Source organism: Lepidochelys olivacea, assembly GCF_965140295.1.
Source record: "Lepidochelys olivacea isolate rLepOli2 genome assembly, chromosome: 1".
NCBI classification, from domain to species: domain Eukaryota; kingdom Metazoa; phylum Chordata; order Testudines; family Cheloniidae; genus Lepidochelys; species Lepidochelys olivacea.
In genome coordinates this window covers 249,864,652-249,887,314 of record NC_140411.1, presented here as the reverse complement: position 1 = coordinate 249,887,314, position 22,663 = coordinate 249,864,652, and the positions used below count along the sequence as shown (strand labels likewise).

The 22,663-nt window shown below is 46.2% G+C and overlaps 1 protein-coding gene across 4 annotated transcripts in view; it reads left to right on the top strand.

Moving 5' to 3' along the window:
- Positions 1 to 22,663, top strand: part of LOC311512054 (uncharacterized protein) — a gene marked incomplete at its 5' end in the record, with an annotated part of 57,907 nt that overhangs the window by 33,463 nt on the left and 1,781 nt on the right. For 3 of the 4 annotated variants that reach the window (XM_084613070.1, XM_084613069.1, XM_084613068.1), the window contains 6 exons: positions 1,635 to 1,749; positions 2,601 to 2,738; positions 3,901 to 4,067; positions 6,285 to 6,373; positions 13,564 to 13,741; positions 20,971 to 21,097. In XM_084613070.1, coding sequence (XP_084469196.1) covers positions 1,635 to 1,749; positions 2,601 to 2,738; positions 3,901 to 4,067; positions 6,285 to 6,373; positions 13,564 to 13,741; positions 20,971 to 21,097 — 814 coding nt within the window. The remainder of the gene's footprint in view (positions 1 to 1,634; positions 1,750 to 2,600; positions 2,739 to 3,900; positions 4,068 to 6,284; positions 6,374 to 13,563; positions 13,742 to 20,970; positions 21,098 to 22,663) is intronic. The other variant, XM_084613071.1, reaches the window with a different exon arrangement.

Genomic DNA, 22,663 nt, shown 5'->3' with positions numbered 1-22,663 from the left:
TACCATAGAGGCAGTATCTTCAGCCCCTGGGAGAGAGAAAACTTGATTTCACACCTGTGACCCCTTTGGGTAATTAGGGAGCAGCAAAGATGATGCATGCTGAAGAGAATCTCAGTTCAGTTCTCACTGGAGGGAAAGATGATTGCATTGAGGTAAAGCCTCAGACCTGAGAGATAAAGGCAGAGGGGAAATAAGATTTCCTGGATGGATGTTTAAAGGCCAGTTAACAGGTTATGCATAAAAAATTGGGGGCATTTGAAGGCCTGCAAATGGAGTAATAGACACAAACACAGAAAGAAGGGGAGTGATTTGAAGATCCAGGAATATAGAGGGTTAAGTATGAATGTTGGAGTTTGAAGGCCTGTGAGTGGGATATGTTCAGTGCAACACACATAGGAGCTGAAAGGCTTAAGACAGTGCTTAAAGTTAGGCTCCTGTGTCCATATTCAGGCCCCTAAAAAGTTGTCTGATTTTCCAAGGTAGTGAGCACTTAGAGGCTCCTATGGGCTAAGTATGGCGTTTGGAGTCTAACTTTAGGCACCCCACTTCTGAAAGTCTTGGCTAGAAAGTTGGTCTGGTTTTGGTGATTTCTCCATGGCCTTCATAGTGTGCAGGCAATTTCTAGCTAGCTCCTCTCCCCAAATGGGTTGAATGCTAACCTCTTTTCCTTCTGACATTCAGCACAGGCTTCATATGCAGGTAGTGCATTTGGTAGGATTTCTTGGGTGGCAGGTACTCATTATGATAAAGGAATCTGGTGCTAGACTGACGGCTCTGTCACCATTATATGTTGGGATGTCCTCTTCTAACTCAGATCAGTCTTTTGTCTCCTTCGTACTCCTATCTTCTATTTATACCTTCACAAGGCTTCAGAGAGATACATGTTAGGCTGAATTCAGACCCGGTGCATTTGTTTAGATCAGGTCTGAATGTGGCCAGTTATTTCTATTGTTTTGGTTTAGACCTGTTATTGAAAAAGGGCCAGGTCTCAAAAGGCATTTAGGTGTCTAGCTGCCGTTGAAATAAAATATTTTCAAGGGTCTGAATAAACTGCCCTCTCTAATCATTCTGGCTTGACTATGAGACACATTGTAAGTATTAATAGCTCCTCTCCAAGATAGTCCTGCAATTTAGTGTTGGTACTGCAATGGACTGACATATGGGGATCTGAGAATGAGATGTAGTCCCTTGTTCCCTGGCCTAGCAGAGTTTGGGAGCCCTGCAGAGGCACCCCACTGGACCTCAAAGGGGAGGAAGCATCTCATTTTGCTCCCTAGAGACCTTCAGTTGATATAGGAGCAGCAGTAAAGATCTTGAGGGGGAGCCACCAGCAACCTTCCTCTGTGAGGAGGACAGGCTGGTCTGGTACAAGGCTTGGTAGTGGAGGATGGGAAAGAGAAGGAAAAAAATTGAGAACCTGTAAAACCTGCTTTTTCTCGGAAAATGTTCTTCTTGGTTCACGTCAAGCCTGCATCTAAGAGTTTCAGCAAAAATTGATATTTCAAATACATCCTAGCCACCTGAGTCTATCAGCAAGATGCGCTAGGTTTGCAAATCTCATTCTTGTCCAATCGTGTCAAGCTGGATCAAGTTGGATCAAGCTGCCCCTGTTCTGTGTTCTGTATTTTCACTAGGTGTGCAAGTTCAAGGAGAGTCTATGCTTGGCCCCATTGGTATGTATTGATGGGAACGTGCCAGTTGCCACCATTCAGTACGTCTGTGAAATTGCTAGAGAGCACCAGGTAGCAGGTAAGGAGAACTCACTGCAAATGGACCCCTTGGGGCATAATCGTGCATGTTTTGAAATATGACCCGCAAGGTGCTGAGCACCCTCAGCTCCTGCTAACTTCAATGAGAGACTGAGAGTTGAACGCACCAACACTATCTTGCATCTCAAGTTATTCCCCTCCTCCCGCATGGTTTTTAAAAAATATATGAAATATGTTTTCATATATTTTTAGTTTTTCTTATTCTGCAGCTACATCAGATTTTTATAAGGGTAACCTATACTGCCCCAGCACTGACAGAAAACCAGCAAAGGTTAAAGGTGAACTGAAAAGCTAAGCTGAAAGCTGAGGCAGGCACAGACTTGTATGCTGTATGTCTCCCATGGTTTGTGGCATTCAGCAAAGCAATACATTTTAACTTACCTATTTTTTAAAATGATTTGCCCCCCTGCTTCTTGTGAAATACACTGGCCCCTTCTTGGTTTGCTGAAGACTCTTCACAACCCATCTTCAGACTTCAGAATTGTTCCCTCATCTTCTTCAGAAGTAAGCTCTGTAGGGGAAGACAGTTCTCTAGATTCAGCCAGTGAGCAGAGACTACAAAGATAGTTCCTGCTGGCTGGCTGGCTGGCTCACTGGCCTGTCTATCAAACTAAATGCCCATTCCTGAATCTGCCTCTCATCACATCACCCCAGAGCCAGAAGCAGGTGAATCATTACTGTTGCAGCAGAAAGGGAGATTGGAGATAGCTAACTAAAATAAAGTGTAGATACCAAACATTGTAAAAATCACAGCGAGCATTCCAAATATCTGCCTGTCCTGAAGCAGAGAGATTGTTATATCGGCTAACCAACTACAATTTTGTTTTGAAGTGTGCTATGAGCCGACAGATGAGAACAAGGCTTCTAAGCCATTCCTTTCAGACAGCTGGAGAGCGCTGACCTACATCTCCCCCAATCTGCGAGAACTAAGGGCAATAAATCGGACCCTCGGGCACCCTGTGCCGGCAGGTACAGTACAGTGATGTGGTAGCGAGAGAGCAATACTTTCAGATTAACCTAGACACTGCACAGGGAGCTGCGTTTTCCCCACCCCTGCCGCCATTCCAGACTGACTGCTTCCACTGACCGCAAGTCCCTCACTATGCTGAACCAGCACTTCTAGAAACAGCAGAGCTGTTTGTCATAGTACTGCCTCCAGAAGAGTTAACTTAGGTTACCAAAACAGCTACAGCAGCTGGAGATTTTACAAAGCCCAAGAAGCAGGGAAGGCCAGCTTTGGGCAGAGGAGTGATGAACTAGCTTAGAAGCTGCAGTTCACTAAGCAGAGGAGCTGGTAACCATTCTGTGTGTCCTGAAAGAACATGGATTTTCTATGGTTAGTACACAGACTTGTATTTTAATTAATTTCTATTTCAGTCCCCCTTTGGTTGTGTGTGTGTGTGTGTGTGTGTGTGTGTGTTAAAATAAATGCACTGAACCTAAAGACCGTGGTTAACTAATGAGGCATCTAGACCACCTCACAAAATCTTCGCAAGCTCAGAAACTTGACTCAGATAAGGCAAAAAACTAGTCCAGCAGAGACTGCTGCAGGTCTCGGATTGCTACATATTCTAGAGTTTGAGTCACTGTTTTTGTCATGCACGCTACAAGCCCAACCAAGCAAATAGGATCACTAGTTTATTTCAGATGTCCCAATGAAGCATCACAGTATGATGGTATTTGTCTTCAGACTGTGATGCTGTCTCTATAGGAAATGAAACATCGCCCTATGCGGACACCAACGCAATGACATTAAGACACAGACACAGTTATTTTGTCCCCTGCACACACACACAGGTGTAAACTCATGAGAGATGGTATCCTCATTTCGGAGTGGAGGTGCATTGGAGAGGCTACGTGGAAGACCAGAACTGGAATAGGGATGGGGAGTGTTGCAGGTCAGGAATGAGAAGCACAGGGGGGAACTGTGAGTGGGAAGTTTGCACAATATATCAGCTCTGTGGCTGCCTGTGCTCATGCTGTCAGCGTTTTCCGAGAGCACTGTAAACTCCCAGCTAGACCTTGAAAACCACTCACAAATAGGCCAACATCCCGGTGACATGGAAAGCTCAAGTCAGCAGCTTTGTGGTCTGAAGTGATGTCACGGCTTTTCTTCCATTGCTGTCTAAAGAGCTGCCGTCCAGGCTGGAGGATGTTGTCAGGACTGCGATGACCCTGACCCGCCCCTTGCTGACACAACTGCACTGTGTGGTGGTGACACTCGGCATGCATGGAGTCCTCTTGTGTGGCAGGAGAGTGGAAGGGCGTGTCTCACTGTGCCCTGGAACTCACAAACAGGTAGGAGGCTCAGGAAGACCAACTGAGTGGCAAGGAGTTCTCATTCCCTTGTGCCTGGGAGCACCAGCATAGTAGTGACTCTTCAAGCCTCTCTCACCAAGGTTAATGCTGCTATCCATATACCTGACCCTGGAGGACTGGCTGGCTCCGCAGATTAATAATGGAAATTGAGCCTTCCTTTCCAATGCCACTGGGTGTCACAGGGTGGTAAAGGAGGCAGGTCCAGGTCCACTGTGCCAGAGCAGGTGCTCTCAGTTTGGCCAGTTAAGAGGCCAAGGCAGCACCTGGGACTATAAATAGTGCCCTACCAAATTCACGGCCATGAAAAATGCATCCTGGACTGGGAAATCTGCTCTCCCTCTGTGAAATCTGGTCTTTTGTGTGTCTTTACCCTATACTATACAGATTTCACAGGGAAGACCAGCCTTTCTCAAACTAGGGGTCTTACCCAAAGGGATTTGCAGCAGGGTTGCAAGGTTATTTTAGGGGGGTCATAGCATTGCCACCCTTCTGCGCTGCCTTCAGAGCTGGGAGGCTGGAGAGTAGTGGCTGTTGGCTGAGCACCCAGCTCTGCAGGCAGCACCCCACCAGTAGCAGCGCAGAAGTAAGGGTGGCAATATCATACCATGCCACCCTTACTTTTGTGCTCCTGCTGGCGATTTTTCTGCCTTCGCAGCTGGGCTCCCAGCCAGCAGCCGCTGCTGTCCAGCTGCCCAGCTCTGAGGCAGAGCCACCACCAGTAGCAGCACATAAGTAAGGGTAGCAGCACCGCAACCCCTCCTACAATAACTTTATGACCCCCCCAACTCCTTTTTGGGTCAGGACCCCTACAATTTCAACATAATGAAATTTCAGATTTAAATAGCTGAAATCATGAAATTTATGATTTTTTTAAATCCCATGACTGTGAAATTGACCAAAATGGAATTTGGTAGGGCCCTAACTATAAAGGATCAAGGAGAAACTGAAAGAGGAGGGAGACTGGGTGAGCCCAGGTCTTAGAGCACAGACTGAGTCAGTCAGGAAAAGGTCAGGTGAGAGCTTCCACACACCAGGGGGATGGTGGAAGATCCTGGAAGGAAGCTGTAGTTGGTTCCTGGGAAAAGGCTAGACAGGAGAGCAGCAAGAGGGGTTTGGTGGCTGGCACATGTCCCCAAGCCAGAGGGCCAAGGCTGAAGGCCAGAGAGCAGCAGTGGGAGTTGCCTGCTGATGTCTAAGCTGCAGCCCAGGACTGGAGAGGGCTGAAGATGGGAAGAGCAGCAGGGCTTACTCCCCTCCACACTGGAGAGCTGGCCCCAGGGAAGCAGTGAGAGGGCCAGGGGAAGTGTGGGATGCTCCCCTGGTAAGGCTCTGGGGGTTCCTGCTGGGGAGAGTAGGCAGGGCCAGCTCCAGTTTTTTTGCCACCTCAAGCGGCGAAAAAAAAAATCGATTGGGCTGCCGCCGAAGTGCCGCCGAAGACCTGTCCGTGCCGCCTCAATAACTGACGGAATGCCGCCCCTTTCTGTTGCCCGCCCCAGGCACCTGCTTCCTTCGCTGGTGCCTGGAGCCAGCCCTGAGAGTAGAACTTACTCTTGTGGGAAGGGCTGGGGTGGCTTTCTTAGCAGAAGGACAGAGGAGGACTGACAAGAAGCCTAGGTGTGGTGGAAAACTCTGGAGTGTAGTATGTGGGGTGCCATGTCGTTGGATTTGTAAAGACTCTCTGTGCTGGGATGTGAGAAATGGACTATGTATAGTACTTTCATTATCATTTGGATGATTTGAAATATGTTTCTGGTAATAAATCAAAGGACTGGAGGATAAGCTTGCAAGGAGTTACTGGGGACTCTGAAAGGGAAACTGAGGCAGGTGCCTCAGTCATGCTGTAGCTTGCCACAGGAGAGTGCTCCAGGAAGGACCATCCTGTGATACAGTGATTCATATCTGTGGAGTGATCACAGAAAGCACATTTAAAATGTGCTTTTCCCTGAGTAATTAAGAATGCAAGTTTAAAACACACTCTCCACGAACATACACGCTCTCAGTTGCAGAAGTCTTGGTGGAAAGCGAACCCCAAAAGGGCGCAAACATAGACAAAGTGAATGTGATTCAAAATGTAAAAAAATATTATTTGGACTCTAAGTATTGAGGCAGCTGTGGGCAAGATCAGCCAGGTCCAAATATTGCTTCTAGAATTCGGTGAATTCCCAGTAATGTCACTCCTCCTCTCCCTCTCTACAGAATGCTGCCGGCGAGCTGTGTGCCACCCACTACCCAGCAATCCCCATCTCCAGGGAAGAGATAGTGAATGTCTCAGGAGCGGGTGACAGGTATATTACTAATTACCCAGAGAAAAGATGCAGTTATGGGATTTCTTTATTTTCTGCAGCTGAATTCCTATCTGGAATTTTTAACACTACCATGAAGACAGATTTCACTCTTCTGCTTGGGAATTAAACATTAAATCCACCCAATAAGGAGTAAGGGACATCATTCTCCACAACGCATACTAAGAATTTGCCCATAACAGCTTAATATCGATTGAAGCCCATCTGGCCACTCATCCTCCTTTTCCCAGAACCGTCTTGAACATATGCTACAGCATCCAAGGTCCCAGCAGTACAGCCACAAGTTCTGAATTACTCTGGGCTGGGCTGTCAAACTTCTTGACGTTAGTGGCTATTGAAGTACTACAGCAGTAGTCAAAATAAAGTAAACTACCTTAAGCCAAAGCTGGATCAGTTTCTCTCCAGTGGAAGTGAGACTTAACCTTCGTTGTAAGGTTTGCTAAAAGGCCAGGAAGTGCCTTAAAGGCAGGAGTTGCCATATAAGTTCAGTTCATCAGGTCCAGTTTTCTGCCTGTGGGAGTGGCTGGTACCTTATGCTTTGAGTTCTCACCATACCTTACCTAATCATTGATGCAATGCTGTACACTGGGGTCGGAGGGGACAGGCATTACTTACTGACCCCATAGTGATCAGCTGACATCTTTATTATCCTCCTTGTCTTGTATAACTACATGTGATACAGTCATAATTATCCAGACATAATTATCCAGACCTTTTTTCATAAGCTGCAATGACTGATATTTTACTGCAGTGAACTGTCTGGGAAGTCTGTATGAGGCAGATTTTTCCACATTTATTTGCCACTAATTGAAAGGAGTGATTAGCCTCCCCCTTTCTCATGCTAGAGGACAGCATAAAAAGGGACTGATTAGTTTCATGGAAACCTTAGTAATTCTAGGTTTCAGAGTAGCAGCCATGTTAGTCTGTATTTGCAAAAAGAAAAGGAGGACTCGTGGCACCTTAGAGACTAACAAATTTATTTGAGCCTAAGCTTTCGTGAGCTACAGCTCACTTCATCGGATGCATTCAGTGGAAAATACAGTGGGGAGATTTATATACATAGAGAACATGGAACAATCATGTGTTACCATACACATTATAATGAGAGTGATCAGGTAGGGTGAGCTATTACCAGCAGGAGAGCGGGGGGGGGGGAAGGGAGGGGGGTGGTGGAACCTTTTGTAGTGATAATCAAGGTGGGCCATTTCCAGCAGTTGACAAGAACATCTGAGGAACAGTGGGGGGTGGGGGGGATAAACATGGGGAAATAGTTTTACTTTGTGTAATGACCCATCCACTCCCAGTCTCTATTCAAGCCTAAGTTAATTGTATCCAGTTTGCAAATTAATTCCAATTCAGCAGTCTCTTGTTGGAGTCTGTTTTTGAAGTCTTTTTGTTGTAATATTGCGACTTTTAGGTCTGTAATCGAGTGACCAGAGAAACTGAAGTGTTCTCCGACTGGTTTATGAATGTTATAATTCTTGACGTCTGATTTGTGTCCATTTATTCTTTTACATAGAAAAGTACGATCAATGTACGTGGCAGAGGGGCATTGCTGGCACATGATGGCATATATCACATTGGTAGATGTGCAGGTGAATGAGCCTCTGATAGTGTGGCTGATGTAATTAGGCCCTATGATGGTGTCCCCTGAATAGATATGTGGACACAGTTGGCAACGGGCTTTGCTGCAAGGATAGGTTCCTGGGTTAGTGGTTCTGTTGTGTGTTGCATGGTTGCTGGTGAGTATTTGCTTCAGGTTGGGGGGCTGTCTGTAAGCAAGGACTGGCCTGTCTCCCAAGATCTGTGAAAGTGATGGGTCGTCCTTCAGGATAGGTTGTAGATCCTTGATGATGCGTTGGAGAGGTTTTAGTTGGGGGCTGAAGGTGATGGCTAGTGGCATTCTGTTATTTTCTTTGTTGGGCCTGTCCTGTAGTAAGTGACTTCTGGGTACTGTTCTGGCTCTGTCAATCTGTTTCTTCACTTTGGCAAGTGGGTATTGTAGTTGTAAGAATGCTTGATAGAGATCTTGTAGGTGTTTGTCTCTGTCTGAGGGGTTGGAGCAAATGCGGTTGTATCGTAGAGCTTGGCTGTAGACAATGGATCTGGATGAAAGCTGGAGGCATGTAGGTAGGAATAGCGGTCAGTAGGTTTCCGGTATAGGGTGGTGTTTATGTGACCATCGCTTATTAGCACCGTAGTGTCCAGGAAGTGGATCCAGGCTGAGGTTGATGGTGGGATGGAAATTGTTGAAATCATGGTGGAATTCCTCAAGGGCTTCTTTTCCATGGGTCCAGATGATGAAGATGTCATTAAAGTAGCGCAAGTAGAGTAGGGGCATTGGGGACGAGAGCTGAGGAAGCGTTGTTCTGAGTCAGCCATAAAAATGTTGGCATACTGTGGGGCCATGCGGGTACCCATAGCAGTGCCGCTGATTTGAAGGTATACATTGTCCCCAAATGTGAAATAGTTATGGGGGAGGACAAAATCAAAGTTCAGCCACCAGGTTTGCTGTGACATTATCGGGGATACTGTTCCTGACGGCTTGTAGTCCATCTTTGTGTGGAATGTTGGTGTAGAGGGCTTCTACATCCATAGTGGCCAGGATGGTGTTTTCAGGAAGATCACCGATGGATTGTAGTTTCCTCAGGAAGTCAGTGGTGTCTCGAAGGGAGCTGGGAGTGCTGGTAGCGTAGGGCCTGAGGAGGGAGTCTACATAGCCAGACAATCCTGCTGAGATGATGGGGCATCCAGGATTTCCAGGTTTATGGATCTTGGGTAGCAGATAGAATACCCCAGGTCGGGGTTCCAGGGGTGTGTCTGTGCGGATTTTTTCTTGTGCTTTTTCAGGGAGTTTCTTGAGCAAATGCTGTAGTTTCTTTTGGTAACCCTCAGTGCGATCAGAGGGTAATGGCTTGTAGAAAGTGGTGTTGGAGAGCTGCCTAGCAGCCTCTTGTTCATATTCTGACCTATTCATGATGACAGCACCTCCTTTGTCAGCCTCTTTGATTATGATGTCAGAGTTGTTTCTGAGGCCGTGGATGGCATTGTGTTCTGCACGGCTGAGGTTGTGGAGCAAGTGATGCTGCTTTTCCACAATTTCATCCCGTGCATGTCGGCGGAAGCACTCTATGCAGAAGTCCAGTCTGTTGTTTCGACCTTCAGGAGGAGTCCACCCAGAATCCTTCTTTTTGTAGTCTTGGTAGGAAGCTCTCTGTGGGTTAGTATGTTGTTCAGAGGTGTGTTGGAAATATTCCTTGAGTTGGAGGCGTTGAAAATAGGATTCTAGGTCACCACAGAACTGTATCATGTTCGTGGGGCTGGTGGGGCAGAAGGAGAGGCCCCGAAATAGGACAGATTCTTCTGCTGGGCTAAGAGTATAGTTGGATAGATTAACAATATTGCTGGGCGGGTTAAGGGAACCACTGTTGTGGCCCCTTGTGGCATGTAGTAGTTTAGATAGTTTAGTGTCCTTTTTCTTTTGTAGAGAAGCAAGTGTGTGTTGTAAATGGCTTGTCTAGTTTTTATAAAGTCCAGCCACGAGGAAGTTTGTGTGGAAGGTTGGTTTTTTATGAGAGTATCCAGTTCTGAGAGCTCATTCTTAATCTTTCCCTGTTTGCTGTAGAGGATGTTGATCAGGTGATTCCTCAGTTTCTTTGAGAGCGTGTGGCACAAGCTGTCAGCATAGTGTGTGGTATGTAGATTGTAATGGATTTTTTACCTTCAGTCCTTTTGGTACGATGTCCATCCGTTTGCATTTGGAAAGGAAGATGATGTCTGTCTGTATCTGTATGAGTTTTTTCATGAAGTTGATAGATTTTTACTCCATACAGCTAAATGCAGTGCCTTGCACAATGACAGGTGTCAGAGTAGCAGCCGTGTTAGTCTGTATTCGCAAAAAGAAAAGGAGGACTTGTGGCACCTTAGAGACTAACAAATTTATTTGAGCATAAGCTTTTGTGAGCTACAGCTCACTTCAGCGATGCATTCAGTGGAAAATATAGTGGGGAGATTTATATACATAGAGAACATGAAGCAATGGGTGTTACCATACACACTGTAACCAGAGTGATCACTTAAGGTGAGCTATTAGTAATTCTGAGTACCTCAGTCAACACTCCTCTACTTTCTCCTTTCCAGACTAAACAATCACAGTGTTTCCGATCACTCCTCATATGTAAATCCTGCCATATCTCTTTCCCTCAGCACTGCATTTCTCTAGACTTTTTCAATCTCAGCCACATATTGAAGGTGGGGTGATCACAACTGGGCACGATACATTGAACAATGACCTAGCCTCCTCCAGAATAATTGTTATACGTGGCCTAATAGCTTATAATTTGTTCTCTTCTAAATTTTACCTAAGCTTCCTATTTGCTTTAAGCTGCTCCCCTGCCAGACATTGTCCAGGATATGTCTGATGACTACTAAACTTTTTCTTCCTAGAGGACCCTGAAAGTTCAGGCCCATTAGTACCTATATTACTGTAGTCCTATTAAATTTAAATTGATCTGCTCTCACGAAGCTCAGTTTCTTTGAGTCCATTTGGCATTTCTTAGAATCTTTCAGTTTCCTGAAATTTAGGTAATTTCCTTCTCCTGCTATCCCATGGCTGCTCCTTCACTCTGCAGAAATCCTCTTTTTCATACAGTGCTGGATGCAAGAACAGACTCCTTGCGAGACCTTTAAGACCAGTGCTCACACAGGCTACATGTGCTGAGAAACCAAAGCTGCATACACTCACGGCATACAGGGTGGCCGTGAGCAGTTTCAAGGGATTGAACAATGGAATCTAACCAGAAGTAGCCAACACATTCATGTCTCAGTTAGTTTCACCTTCCAAATGCTGTGCTCGGATCCATCAAGGTTCACTGTGCTGTAGTTAATGGTGCCAAAGCTGTGGCTTGGGGAAGGTGCTTAGAGCTACTCCAGTCTCAGTCTCTCCCAGCAGGAGCCACTGGAGGGAAGGGGGTAGGTAGGGGCACTGGCTCAAGAGGAGCATGCAATTCATTTGTATCTTAAGGTTCTCTGGAATCCCTGCCCAGATGGCTGGGTCCATTGTCAGTCTGTGGAAGCTGTTTGCTCCCTGCACCCTGGTTGCTGTAACAACATAACAGTGTATGCACGTACACAGCACTGCTAAGGAATAATCCCCTCCAAATATTTATTCCAAGTCTCAGGAGCTGTTGAGAGATTGAAAGGTCATCACAAACCACAATGTTCTGTGCCTTTTGTTAAGCAGAAACTGAGGTAATTCGTCTAAGTAAGAAATGGAAGTTTTTCCTTCGCACCCCTAGGATGTAGTGAGAAGCACCTGGAAGCTCTCGGCAGTAGCCGCTCTTCAGAGTGGAAGGCCATGCTGGTACTGAGTGTAAATCTCTGCTGGCCCATAGCTACAAGGCAAGGGTAGCTAAGTGCAGCTCCCCAGACCCGAGGAGGCCCTAGCACTACAATGCCACCTGCAGCTGCTGTAACCTTTACTAGGCAGATGAAGCCTGCAGAGACCTTAGATGAACTGCTGGCTGAAAGTTGACAAGACTACTTTATCTGAAGAGGACTCCCTCCCCTTGCCAACGTGGGAGCTCTGTTTTAGAGCCCTAAGCCCCTCCCCTGATATTAGCGCTATCTCTCTGCTTTTTTTAAACATCGCCTCCATCCTCCTAGAACTTCCCATTAGTCTTACCCACTCTCCATCTCCTTTACATCACCATCCCTTTTCTCTTCTTATGATCACCATCACCTTCTCTCTTCCTCGTCTTTCCTTTTTCCTCATCTTCACTGCTGTTTCCTCTGTCTTATTTCTTTAGATGTGTATAAATGCTAGAAAGAGGCTTCTATCCATATACCCAGGTCCCCTTGATAGAACTTGAATACATCACCCAGAATGTCTCACATGCAGCAGCAGAAGTCAATAGAACCAGCCACCAGCAAGTCAGGAAGCTTAGAAGCTCATGCTCCCATCCCCTATCTTCTAACTCCCAACAATTCCCTACCTTTATCCTAACTATTCCCCACCCCCATTGTTAAACGCCTAGAGGGGAAAAGATCTTTGAATGGTCTCTTGCAACATGTGGTAACTCCTTACACTAAGCAGTCTGCTCCACCTTGTACTTGGCTGTGATGCTGGGAGTACCTTTCCCAGATGTGAAGAAGAGCTCTGTGTAGCTCCAAAGCTTGTCTCTCTCACAAACCGAGGTTGGTTCGATAAAAGATATTACCTCGCCCACCTTGTCTCAGAAAATTAAAAACAATTTCACAAACATCTCAGAGGCAGGGCACTCTACCCCAGGAGACTGGGAGTAGCCTGGCTGTGCGCATGACAGAGGAAGGAATCTCTCCTGTTAACTCCTCTGTTATGGTAAGAAACATTACTTAGAGTCTCTAAAGGAAGTTCTGTCTCCTTTTTTACGTCCCAATGATACTGGGAGCTTCTTAAATTCAGGCACTGAGGCTCAATAGTGAGCTACATATCAGGGGTGCTGGAACAATTTGTATAGTGGGGGTGCTGAGAGCCACTGAACCAAACTGTAAACCCTGGATATGATGGAAACCACTTGAAGCCAGGAGGTGCAGCAGCACCCCCAGTTCCAGCACCTGTGCTACATATTCTGAGCTCTACTGGTCACATCTGCACTGAGTAGCCATGCCGCACTGACTAACCTCCCAAACAGAGCTGCCAGTTTTGGTTGGACGTATTCCTGGAGATTTCATCTCATGACATAATCTTCAATTAAAGGTTAATCTTTAATTCGTGGAGACTCCAGGACAATCCTGGAGGGTTGGCAACTCTATTTCCAAAGCATGCTGGGATAGAATAAAATGAGGGGGCACTCACTGTTTTAAAGTCTTGTCAGGAACCTGGGAAGGGACATCTCCAGGACATGATATCTTTCTCCATTAAAAGGATAATGTCTGTGACCCAGCGTCCTGAGGTTGGGACACGACAAGAGAGGGGACTTTCAGTCTTCCTTAGGGATACTCAGACCCCTTGTTAGATCCTCCTTTCCCCCATCCCAGTTTCTGTTGCTTGTAGGTTGATTTGCTGTAGGGACCCTTGGCTTTTAGCTTTGTTTTGTGAATAGAGATACTTTAGTGTCTCTTTGGGATGGCAAGGTCTGCAGAATCAAAACCATTCCCCAATGTCCGAAGCTGTCTTTTCTTTCTCTTCCCAGTTTAATGGCAGGGATAATCGCTGGGCTACTTGCTGGGCACGACACAGATACCTGCGTCCGGATGGGCCTGCTCTCTGCCTGCCTCTCCCTCCGTTCATACGAGCCCGTCTCCCAGGAGATCAGTACTGTCAGCGTGAACCTGGAACAGGTCAAGGCTAGGAGCTGGCCAGAGGTGAAGGTGTGGAAGATGAATTAGAGTTTATGCTCCAGAGCTCTAGCAGATGTTCCATTCCAACCACACCTGAAGTGCAACATTACTTCAGATTTCCACCCCCCACTGTCAATCCCCCAATGCCACACAGCCAATATCTCCCAGAAAGCAAAAAAAAAGAAAAAAAAAAAAACAGGGTGCTTAAACAGCTTGGGTTGCACCTTCCTGAAAAAGCTTGTATTTCTTCCTCCCATCTTCATAGGGTAGACGCCAAACTCCTTTCAACAGCCCTGCTCAGCCACTACTTCAGCAAAACAATGGATATCTGAGACAATATGCTTATTACATATGGGCTTGCCAAACAGCAACCCACTGGCACACAGTTCTATGATATGGCCCAGTGATCAAAGTGGAGCATTGTATGTTGGGACTTAAATATCTAGATACTTCTATCGCCCCTCTGCAATGTCCATGTGCTTCCGAAACACAAATGAATATAACCTCACATCTCCTCGCTGAGGTGGGGCAGCGCTGTTCTTGTATTACAAATGGCAAATGTGCGGCACAGGGATTAAGTGAATTTCCCAAGGTCTCAGTGAGTCTGTAGCACAGCTGGGAACCAAACCAAGATTTACCAGCTCCCAGCCCAGTGTTTAACCACAAGACCATTCTTCTACCTGTGGCTCTTCTGGCATCCAGCTTTTTATTACTGAGGCAGTAACAAAATGTACCATTAATACAAATTAGATACCGTCCTTCAGCTTCTGGCAAGTTGCTAATCCTCTGACCACTGAGCAAACAAACCTATGAAAAGTAAGTTTATTCCATCTGGCATTGGGGTGCTCTCAGGATCACATCCCCCCCACTTATAAAGCTGTAGGAGGGTTAGCCACTGGCTGACCCGGAGGCAGCAAGTCAGACCCCCCCTTTCCTGAATGGGACATCTGCCACCATATTCTGTTCCCTTCATTTGGAAAAAAGATCTGTTTTATCTCCTTTGTCTGTTCAGTCTCCAAGACATAATATCAGAAAGGATCTATAATCTCACCTACAGTGTTGTTACAAACATTTCACAGTGACATTAATGACCAGTGTGTTAGTAGATTTCAAATGATATATGGCATGTCACCTTTTATGTAAATATAACTGGTGTGAGAGGTGTATGAGGCTGAGACAGAGCAGTCAACTACTACTGGGCCTCTGTGTCACAGGAGCCTAAATACCTCGGAGGACCTGGGGCTGGGTATCACCACTCAAACAATGATCAGGTCACAAGTGACACTGAAGGTGATGATTTTAACCCGGTTCCTAGCTCACCTCACAAGAGCCACTATGCAAGTCCGTGTGCTTGCAGTTCCAAATGCTTGTAAGACACCCATGGGGTTTTACAAGTTAGATGGAAGTATATGGTTAGCGAAATACCCTATTGCGGTTTCAGCCTGAACTTGCTGTCAGTGCTTAAAGTGGTCTTAAAAAAGTGGCAGGTTTCACATAAGCTGGGAGCAGCAGCTGTGGTAAGACAATGCTTAAAGTGTGTGTGTGCCCCTCAGTGATCCAGCTCGATTTTTTCTCCACTGGGTCTAGAACCCCCAACCTTGCAACTTTAAGCACTGCTTGTTGGGGTTGTTCAATGTTCAGCTTCAGAGTTCAATGGACTGGTGGTCGTCTGTGCAATTAAACCTCCTTCACTGGTACCCTTATGGATAGAGAGCAGTTGGTGTGTGTGTGTGTAGCATTAGCCCTCCAGTATTACAGTGGCCCAACCTTCCTCCTCTTCAAAACCAGCAGGTGGTGTTCGTAATTCATTGGCTAAATTCAGCAGCAAGGCCAGCTAAGGTGGATGACTAGCTTTTCTCTCACCTGTAAGTACTGGAGGTTGTGTTTTGCACCACTGGAAACAAAGCAGGAATCTTCTCTGCCTGTTATACAGTCTCAGAAACATTCATTTTTCACTAAGGCTATGTCTACACTACGAGCTGGGGGTGTGATTCCCTACTTGTGTACACATACTCGCATCAGTTCGCATCGAGCTAACACCTTTTCCCACCACCTTTGTGTACTCAGGGGGCAACCTCAGCCTAACCAAAAAGTGGGGGTACCAAGGGTCTTTCCATTGGAAGCAGTGAAAGAAACATGCCCCCACCCCAACATCCCAGTGGTGAAAGTGCATAATCAGTCATCTAAGGTATTTAAAAATGTATGGTTGTAAAACATGCCTTTGAGACCAAATTAACCCTTTCCTCTCATGCACCTCCCCACACCTGATGTGCACAGTTTGCCAGCAGATCCATTTATTTATCTCAATCCTGCCTGCAAATAGTTTAGCCAAAATATGCCATGATCACAACTGGGAAAGAGTACACTAGACACACACAGATACCCTTGGAAAGAGGGAGGGGGTGTTGCTCATGGGAGGGCTATGAGAGAGTTTGGGGGAGGGGGAGTTTCCCAGCAGTAGCAGCCAGGTTTGCAGGTATAAGACGAAAGCTAGAATTTCAGTGTCATTGACACCCAGAAAGAGGGGTGGGGTGGAGGGAGATCTCTGCTTTATAAAAGGGTTTCAGCCACCAACACTGAGCAAGAGGCAGGTCTGATCCTCCCTACAAGCACCTGGGCTGGGCACAGGAACACACAGTAGCTGAGAGGAAGCCAGAGCCCAAGGATGAAGGTTTATGCAGTGACCACCATTGCTGTCCTCTTGGTGCAGCTCTCGTTCCTGGTTCAGGCTGGGGATGAGAAAGGGTTGGTAGCTCCAGAGAAGCAGGTGGGGGCTGAGAGAGGGAGAAAAGCACCTCAGCCATCAGATGGAGGAGAGAAAGCTCCAAAAGGCAGCTCAGTGAGGTGTCAGCCTGCTGCCAGAGTGCAGAAGAAGGCAGGAGAAGATGGAGTTGAGCCAGGTCCCACAGCAAACTGCTGAGCAAGCCACAACGAGAAAGCAGTAAACAGAAGGCCACTAGCAAGCTGCAGCCCCCCAAGAGCAAGAGCCCAGCATCCAGCAACCACTTGGAAGGCCATGGGAAATTCAATACTGACACTGTGAGTATAACACCACACCACTGCCCCCAGCCTGTGTCTTGCTTCCACCTCAGAACCTGTCCCTGTCTAACAGCTGCCTCTGGGGTGGTGGGGAGGTGGCCCTGGTTCATCTCATCAGAAGGTGAAATAAAAACCAATGATTAAGGTCTGGAGAGACAACAGGATAGGATGGCTGATGGTTGTCCTCCCGGCCATCCCATCCTGAAGGAGCCAGCATACTGAGGGTTTGTATGGGAGAGTCAGAGCGAAAGAGTTCTTGGGGGTCTCTGTGCCTGCCTAACGATCAACTAAAGCCATCAAGTGGTTCTCCTAGTCTGTGTGGTATGTGCGCATACAGTGTTGTGATCCAGTCTAGTTAATCTGTCTGCAGGGCTTAAAGTGGTCTCACCGAAGATCTGGGTCTGTCATTCACTAGCTCATAATCAAATTACAGCTTTTTTTCAGTATTTCTAGGGAGATGGGGAGATTAATACTTTAATACTAAACAGCAGCCATAGCTCAGATAGGAGTGTGAGATGGCCTATCTTTGCCAGTCAGGAACCTCTACTCCCGGCTTGTAGGTCAGCCAGGGATGGGTGCAGAGCACTGACACAGCAGAGCTTGTCTGTTCTTAGAGTCCAGCATAAACAGACAAGCCCAGTTCTAAGCTGGAAATGCAAGAAGAAGTGTACAGAAATCTCATTCCCAGGCCAGTAGTTCCCATCTAAACAAATGCGTTATGATTAAAACGGAGTGAATAATTTGATTTTTCGGTTTGGTGGCTGAACCAAAAAAATCCCCCTCAAAATATTCAGTTTGTTTTAAACCAAAACGGGGGTTTTCCCCCCAGTGTTCCCTTGCCAAAACAAGACAAAAACATAAATTTTCTTCAGGTCGAATGAAACGTTTTGAATGTCGCTTCAAAACAACATTTCCTAAATGACATGTTGACACAGTTCATTTTGAAAAATGTCAGAAGGAAATTTTCAACATTTTTAAATTTTTTTTTCAGCTGAAACTATTCACTGACTTTGCCCCAAATTCATGAACAGTTTTGGGGCCCTGAATAAAACATTATTTGGCAAATTTACTATTGGTTGAAAAAAATTCACCTCACGCTAATTATGGCACCGTTGCTGGTACCATTCACCAACATAGTTTCAAAACACAAGTGCCTGGACCTGGGCAGCTAAATATCAACTTTAAGCATCTAAGTTTAAAAATAGCATCTTGACAGAGCAGGTAGCTTATAGGGGCTGTAGCCCCTGGGGGCTGAGCTCCATCTCCAATCGCGGTGCTACTATGGACTCATTGAATACCTGACTTGCATCACATCTCACCACAGTGGTCTCACATCTGCCACTCAGCTTCACCCAGGCCACTTTAAACTTTGGTATCTGTGTAATGTGGGTCATCCAGCCTTGGCCAATCTATAGTGACAGGGTTAGCTTTATACCAGTATGGACCTCCATCAGTGCCTCATCATAAGGCTGGAAACACAGCTCCTCCTTAGACCCTATGACATAGTGTGATGGAGCCACCATCCCACATTGGCAGAGAAGGGGTTAACAGAGCCCTGGGGAGGCTGTGTGGGACACAGCCAATAGGAGAGGGACTGTGAGGGACAGCCAATCAGGGCCCAGAAGGTCCATATAAAAGAAAGTTGCAGGGTAGGGGCAGTTGCTGCTGAGAGCCAAGGGAGTAAGGACTGTGTGCCTAGATGGTTGAGTGAACTGTAAGCACCTTGGACAGGGCAGTGACTAGTTCCCCCCACCCACTCACCAGTGGGGAAGTGTTGGGACTGTTGGACAGAGATAATCTTCTCCCCCACATCCCAGAAGGGGGGAAAAGTGGATGGTGACCTAACTGGGGGGCTGAGTTGAAGAGAGGATGCTGTGGTTTTGGGAGCCATAGTCAGAGAGAGGAGCCATAGTCAGAAGCAGAGACAGAGTGCTGGTGTGCACACCATGGACGTGGGCATTGGCCTCAAGCTAATTCCCAACACGACGAGGAGGAGGCATCAGTGACACACAGCCTCTGCTGTCTGTCAATAGATCAAACTTATCCTACTCAGTATTAACAGTCAAAGTCAAATTAGAGTTGCATTTAAACAGGATACTGTTTAAGGGAACGAAGAAATGGATAAACCAAGAAATACGATAAGGAAAGGATCTCCTTGAACCTTGTCTAGGTAATGACTGCACAAACCCAGCTGCCATGGGTTGTAATTGCAAATATTAAAGGGTGGTAGAGGTAACTGTACAAGCCAGAGTCCCCTGTCTGCACCTTTTGCTTTTCCCCCTTTGCCCTCCCCAGTTCAATGGCAGGTGCCCAGGAGAGAGCTGATCAACAATGTCTCCCACAATTGCATGTCCTCCTTCCTGGAAGGGACTGTTTCTTATCTAATCAAACCAGCTCATTGTCCATATCCTTGCTCTGGGTGTCCACATGTAGTATTTTCAGTTCATCCAGGCCTACTCAGACTTCTTCCTCCTAGCTCTCTACATCGGAGCTCAACGCTATAGAGAAATGGGTGGTTTCTTCTTGCAGGTTCATTCCAGCAAATTTCAAATGGATGAGGTTATATATATATATATAGAGAGAGAGAGAGAGAGAGAGAATGATAACTCCTCTCTATAGGCACACTGTTTTATCACAAAAAGCAACACCACAGCACAAGGTATGTGGCTGTACTAGATAGCGAGGTGCGCTGGGAGGCACAGTATTGATGGAAGAGAGCTACGCCTCTTGGAGAGAGCAGGGATCTAGCACCATGCTCCTTCCTTCAGCCTCATTTGAGTTATGGCTTTTAGAATTTTTTTTTTTGCTTGTTATATTGTTTATAAAAATGGGAACTGAAGCCCCCAGACCTTTCTAGATCCTTGTAATCTACCATTTTCTGTCTCTTAAATAGAGCCAAGGCCTAGCTAATGTAGATTGTACATCCAGACCATTTAAGAACAATAAAGTGAGGAGCCCAGAACAGGCAGCAAATGCTCATCACCTTATTGCACAGTCAACTTTGCAACTTGGCTCATTTTCTCCTGGATTCATTAAAGATCCCTCCAGCTGCCTGGGAGAGATTAAGTGGATCTTCTGAGCTCATCTAATTTCCAAACATCCTACTGCTGTCAACTTGCAAGTGCTGGAGACAATGGCCCAGCACAAGTGCAATCCTGGAGATTGACTCACTGACACGGATAAAACTGAATAATGAACTGAATGGCTTTGCGCAGCTCAGTTTAGAAGCCAGCCACAATTAGTAATGGCACAGTAGCCGTACAGCTTTAAACAGAAGCTCCCTTTAGTGGCTTTAGGGTCGATATTAGGAGCCCACCTGCCCTTTGTGCCTGTGAAAAATCGACCCTTTTGCCTCTGCCAGGAAAGTAGTTAGCTTTAAGAGAAGCTGCTGTCATGTTTCAGCCCTGGGGCAAGTAATTAAATGTGGTAGTAGCTAAGCCACCTACACAAGATAGGTCTGTTATATAATTTGCTAAATTAAAAACAGGAAGGCGCTGGTTTTTTATGAAGTCCATGTGGCGCTAGCCTTATTGGTCCCTATTATTGATTTGCAGCTATGCCTAGAGATGAGGAGAACTTTATTTGGATGAATTATTATTTGCATTGCTGTAGCTCCGAGAGGCCCCACAGCACTAGGCACCATGCGCACTTTACCAAAAAGACAGTCCTGGCCCAGATCAATCCAGGTTTTGAGGACTCTGAAATCCTCACCCTGCAACATTAGAGAGTTTAAGAAGAAAGTGAGCACCACCAAGGAGGAGGAGGGAGGAATCAGGGGCTCAGTTCCACCTCAAAATGTTTAAATATTAACCTGAAGTGCAGAGATGGGTCTTAACTAAACCTCCAACTGTGGAAACCCCAAACTTTGGAGTGAAGGGAGCTTTGGAATTTGACTCTAGATCCCGATGTCCTATCTGTTCCTCAGTGCTAGAGCAAGCCAAACCAAACCCTCGGAGCCAAATACTGGGGGTAGAAGGAGGAAATGAAATTTGGATCAGGATCCACACTTTCATGGCTCAGGCCTATGCAGAAAGGCAATGTTTATGTTTAGAGATAACCCTCCCCTCAACTGTGGGGAATTCAGTGCACTTACTAGTGCAACCACTAGAAACCTGAATTAAAGTTCAGTATAGTTTGAGGGTGTGGGGATCACTTGGGCTGGGAGTTGGTTGCAGAGGGAGTGGGTTGGTGTGACAGCCTCTCTCTCTTTCTCCTTCCAGTATTCCTGTTCCGGGATTCAGGCTAAGACCTGCCAGAAACCCTCAGACTGTGATGGCTGCCTTGGCCTCTACACCTGCAAACTGCCTCAGGGGAAGTGTGGTTTGAAAGCTGTTTCCAGGAAAACAGGTACTGTACAGCTCCCATGTCAGCCAGCCCAATGCAGCAATGAATGCGTCAGGGGCCCATTACAGATGACCAGATGGTAGGGGCTTTACGCATGTCACTTAAAAAACCCAATGCCAAAATGCCACACTGGACTTTTTCAAAACCTCTCCTCGTGTCGCACATAGCAGCTCCTCCGAGCTTCAGCAAGTGAGCTACAGGCAGGGCAGTAATGGGGGGCCCTAGCTAGCTTCCGTTAACTCTGTAGTGAAGACAAGCCCTGAGTGATTTGGGTTGCAAAATTAAGCACTCAAGTTAGGAAATGCCAGAATTAAGCTGGCGTGTGCAACCATCATTAAGCCCCCTTGAGCCTATGTGCACTAAGATACAGCTTTTAACTAGGATCACATACTAGTTTTTTCCTCAGGCTGACTGCTACATTAGCTAACATGATTGTAAATGTGTTACACTGCATCTAGCTTAGCCTTAGCTGCTAATTGGTGTTTCAAATGGGGTTAGTTACCCTGGGGTAAGTAAAACAAAACAAAAAACAAAAAAAACCCTCCAATCAAACAGACCACCACCTTTTTTCCTGAGCCTGGTTTACACTCAGAAGTATACTAAGGCCTGGTCTACACCTAAAACTTAGGTCAACCCAGCTACGTCACTCAGGGTTGGGAAAAATCCACCCCCGACAGACATAGCTAAACCAACCTAAGCCCTGGCCTAGACACCGTTAGCTTGACAGAAGAATTCTTCCAATAACTTAGCTACCACCTCTTGAGGGTGTGAATTAATCACAATGACGGAAAAAACCCTCCCATCACTGCAGCAAGTGTCTACGCTATGGTGCTACAGTGGCACAGCTGCAGCACCATAGCTGTGCTGCTGTAGCATCTGTAGTGTAGACAAGCCATAGGAGTGATTTTAAACAGATTTAATGAAACTAGTGCAAAACCCTGTGTGGACACTCTAGTCCAGAACATCAAAAGACCAACAGAATCCCAGTGTAAGTGTTCTTTGTGAAGTCATAGGAACAACATTGGGAGACCTTAAACAGCATATCTATCTACTGTCATAATAAAATTTGGATATTCTAAAACCTGTTTTCTGTAGGAACAATTTTTCTGTGTAACCTAAGGTCTGAACTTAAACCAGTATAGTTACATGGACATAACACCACCACGTGGACAGTCTTATTCCAGCATAAGAGCACCTTTTTTTAGTTTTTCTTTGTGTCGCTTAGAAAGGGATTAAGCTAAACAGCAAAAAGCCATTCCTATACTGGAATAAGAGTGTCCACACACAGGGGTTTATACTAGTATAACTATACTATGGCAAAACTCTCCCATGTAGACAAGCTCCAAGTAGCTGCATTTTAGACTTTAACTTAGATTATTCAAGCTGAGTCCTCACCCTGTGCGATTTAGTGTTGTGTGTGGTGCAGTCCTGACTTGTGCCTTTAGAGGGCAGTCTTTTGGGGGCAATTTAATAGGTCAGCTAGAGTAAGTCTGCGCTTGGAGCTTGGGGAGACATACTCAAGCTAGGCTTGATCAGAGCTAGTGCGCTAAAAATAGAGCATAGCTGCAG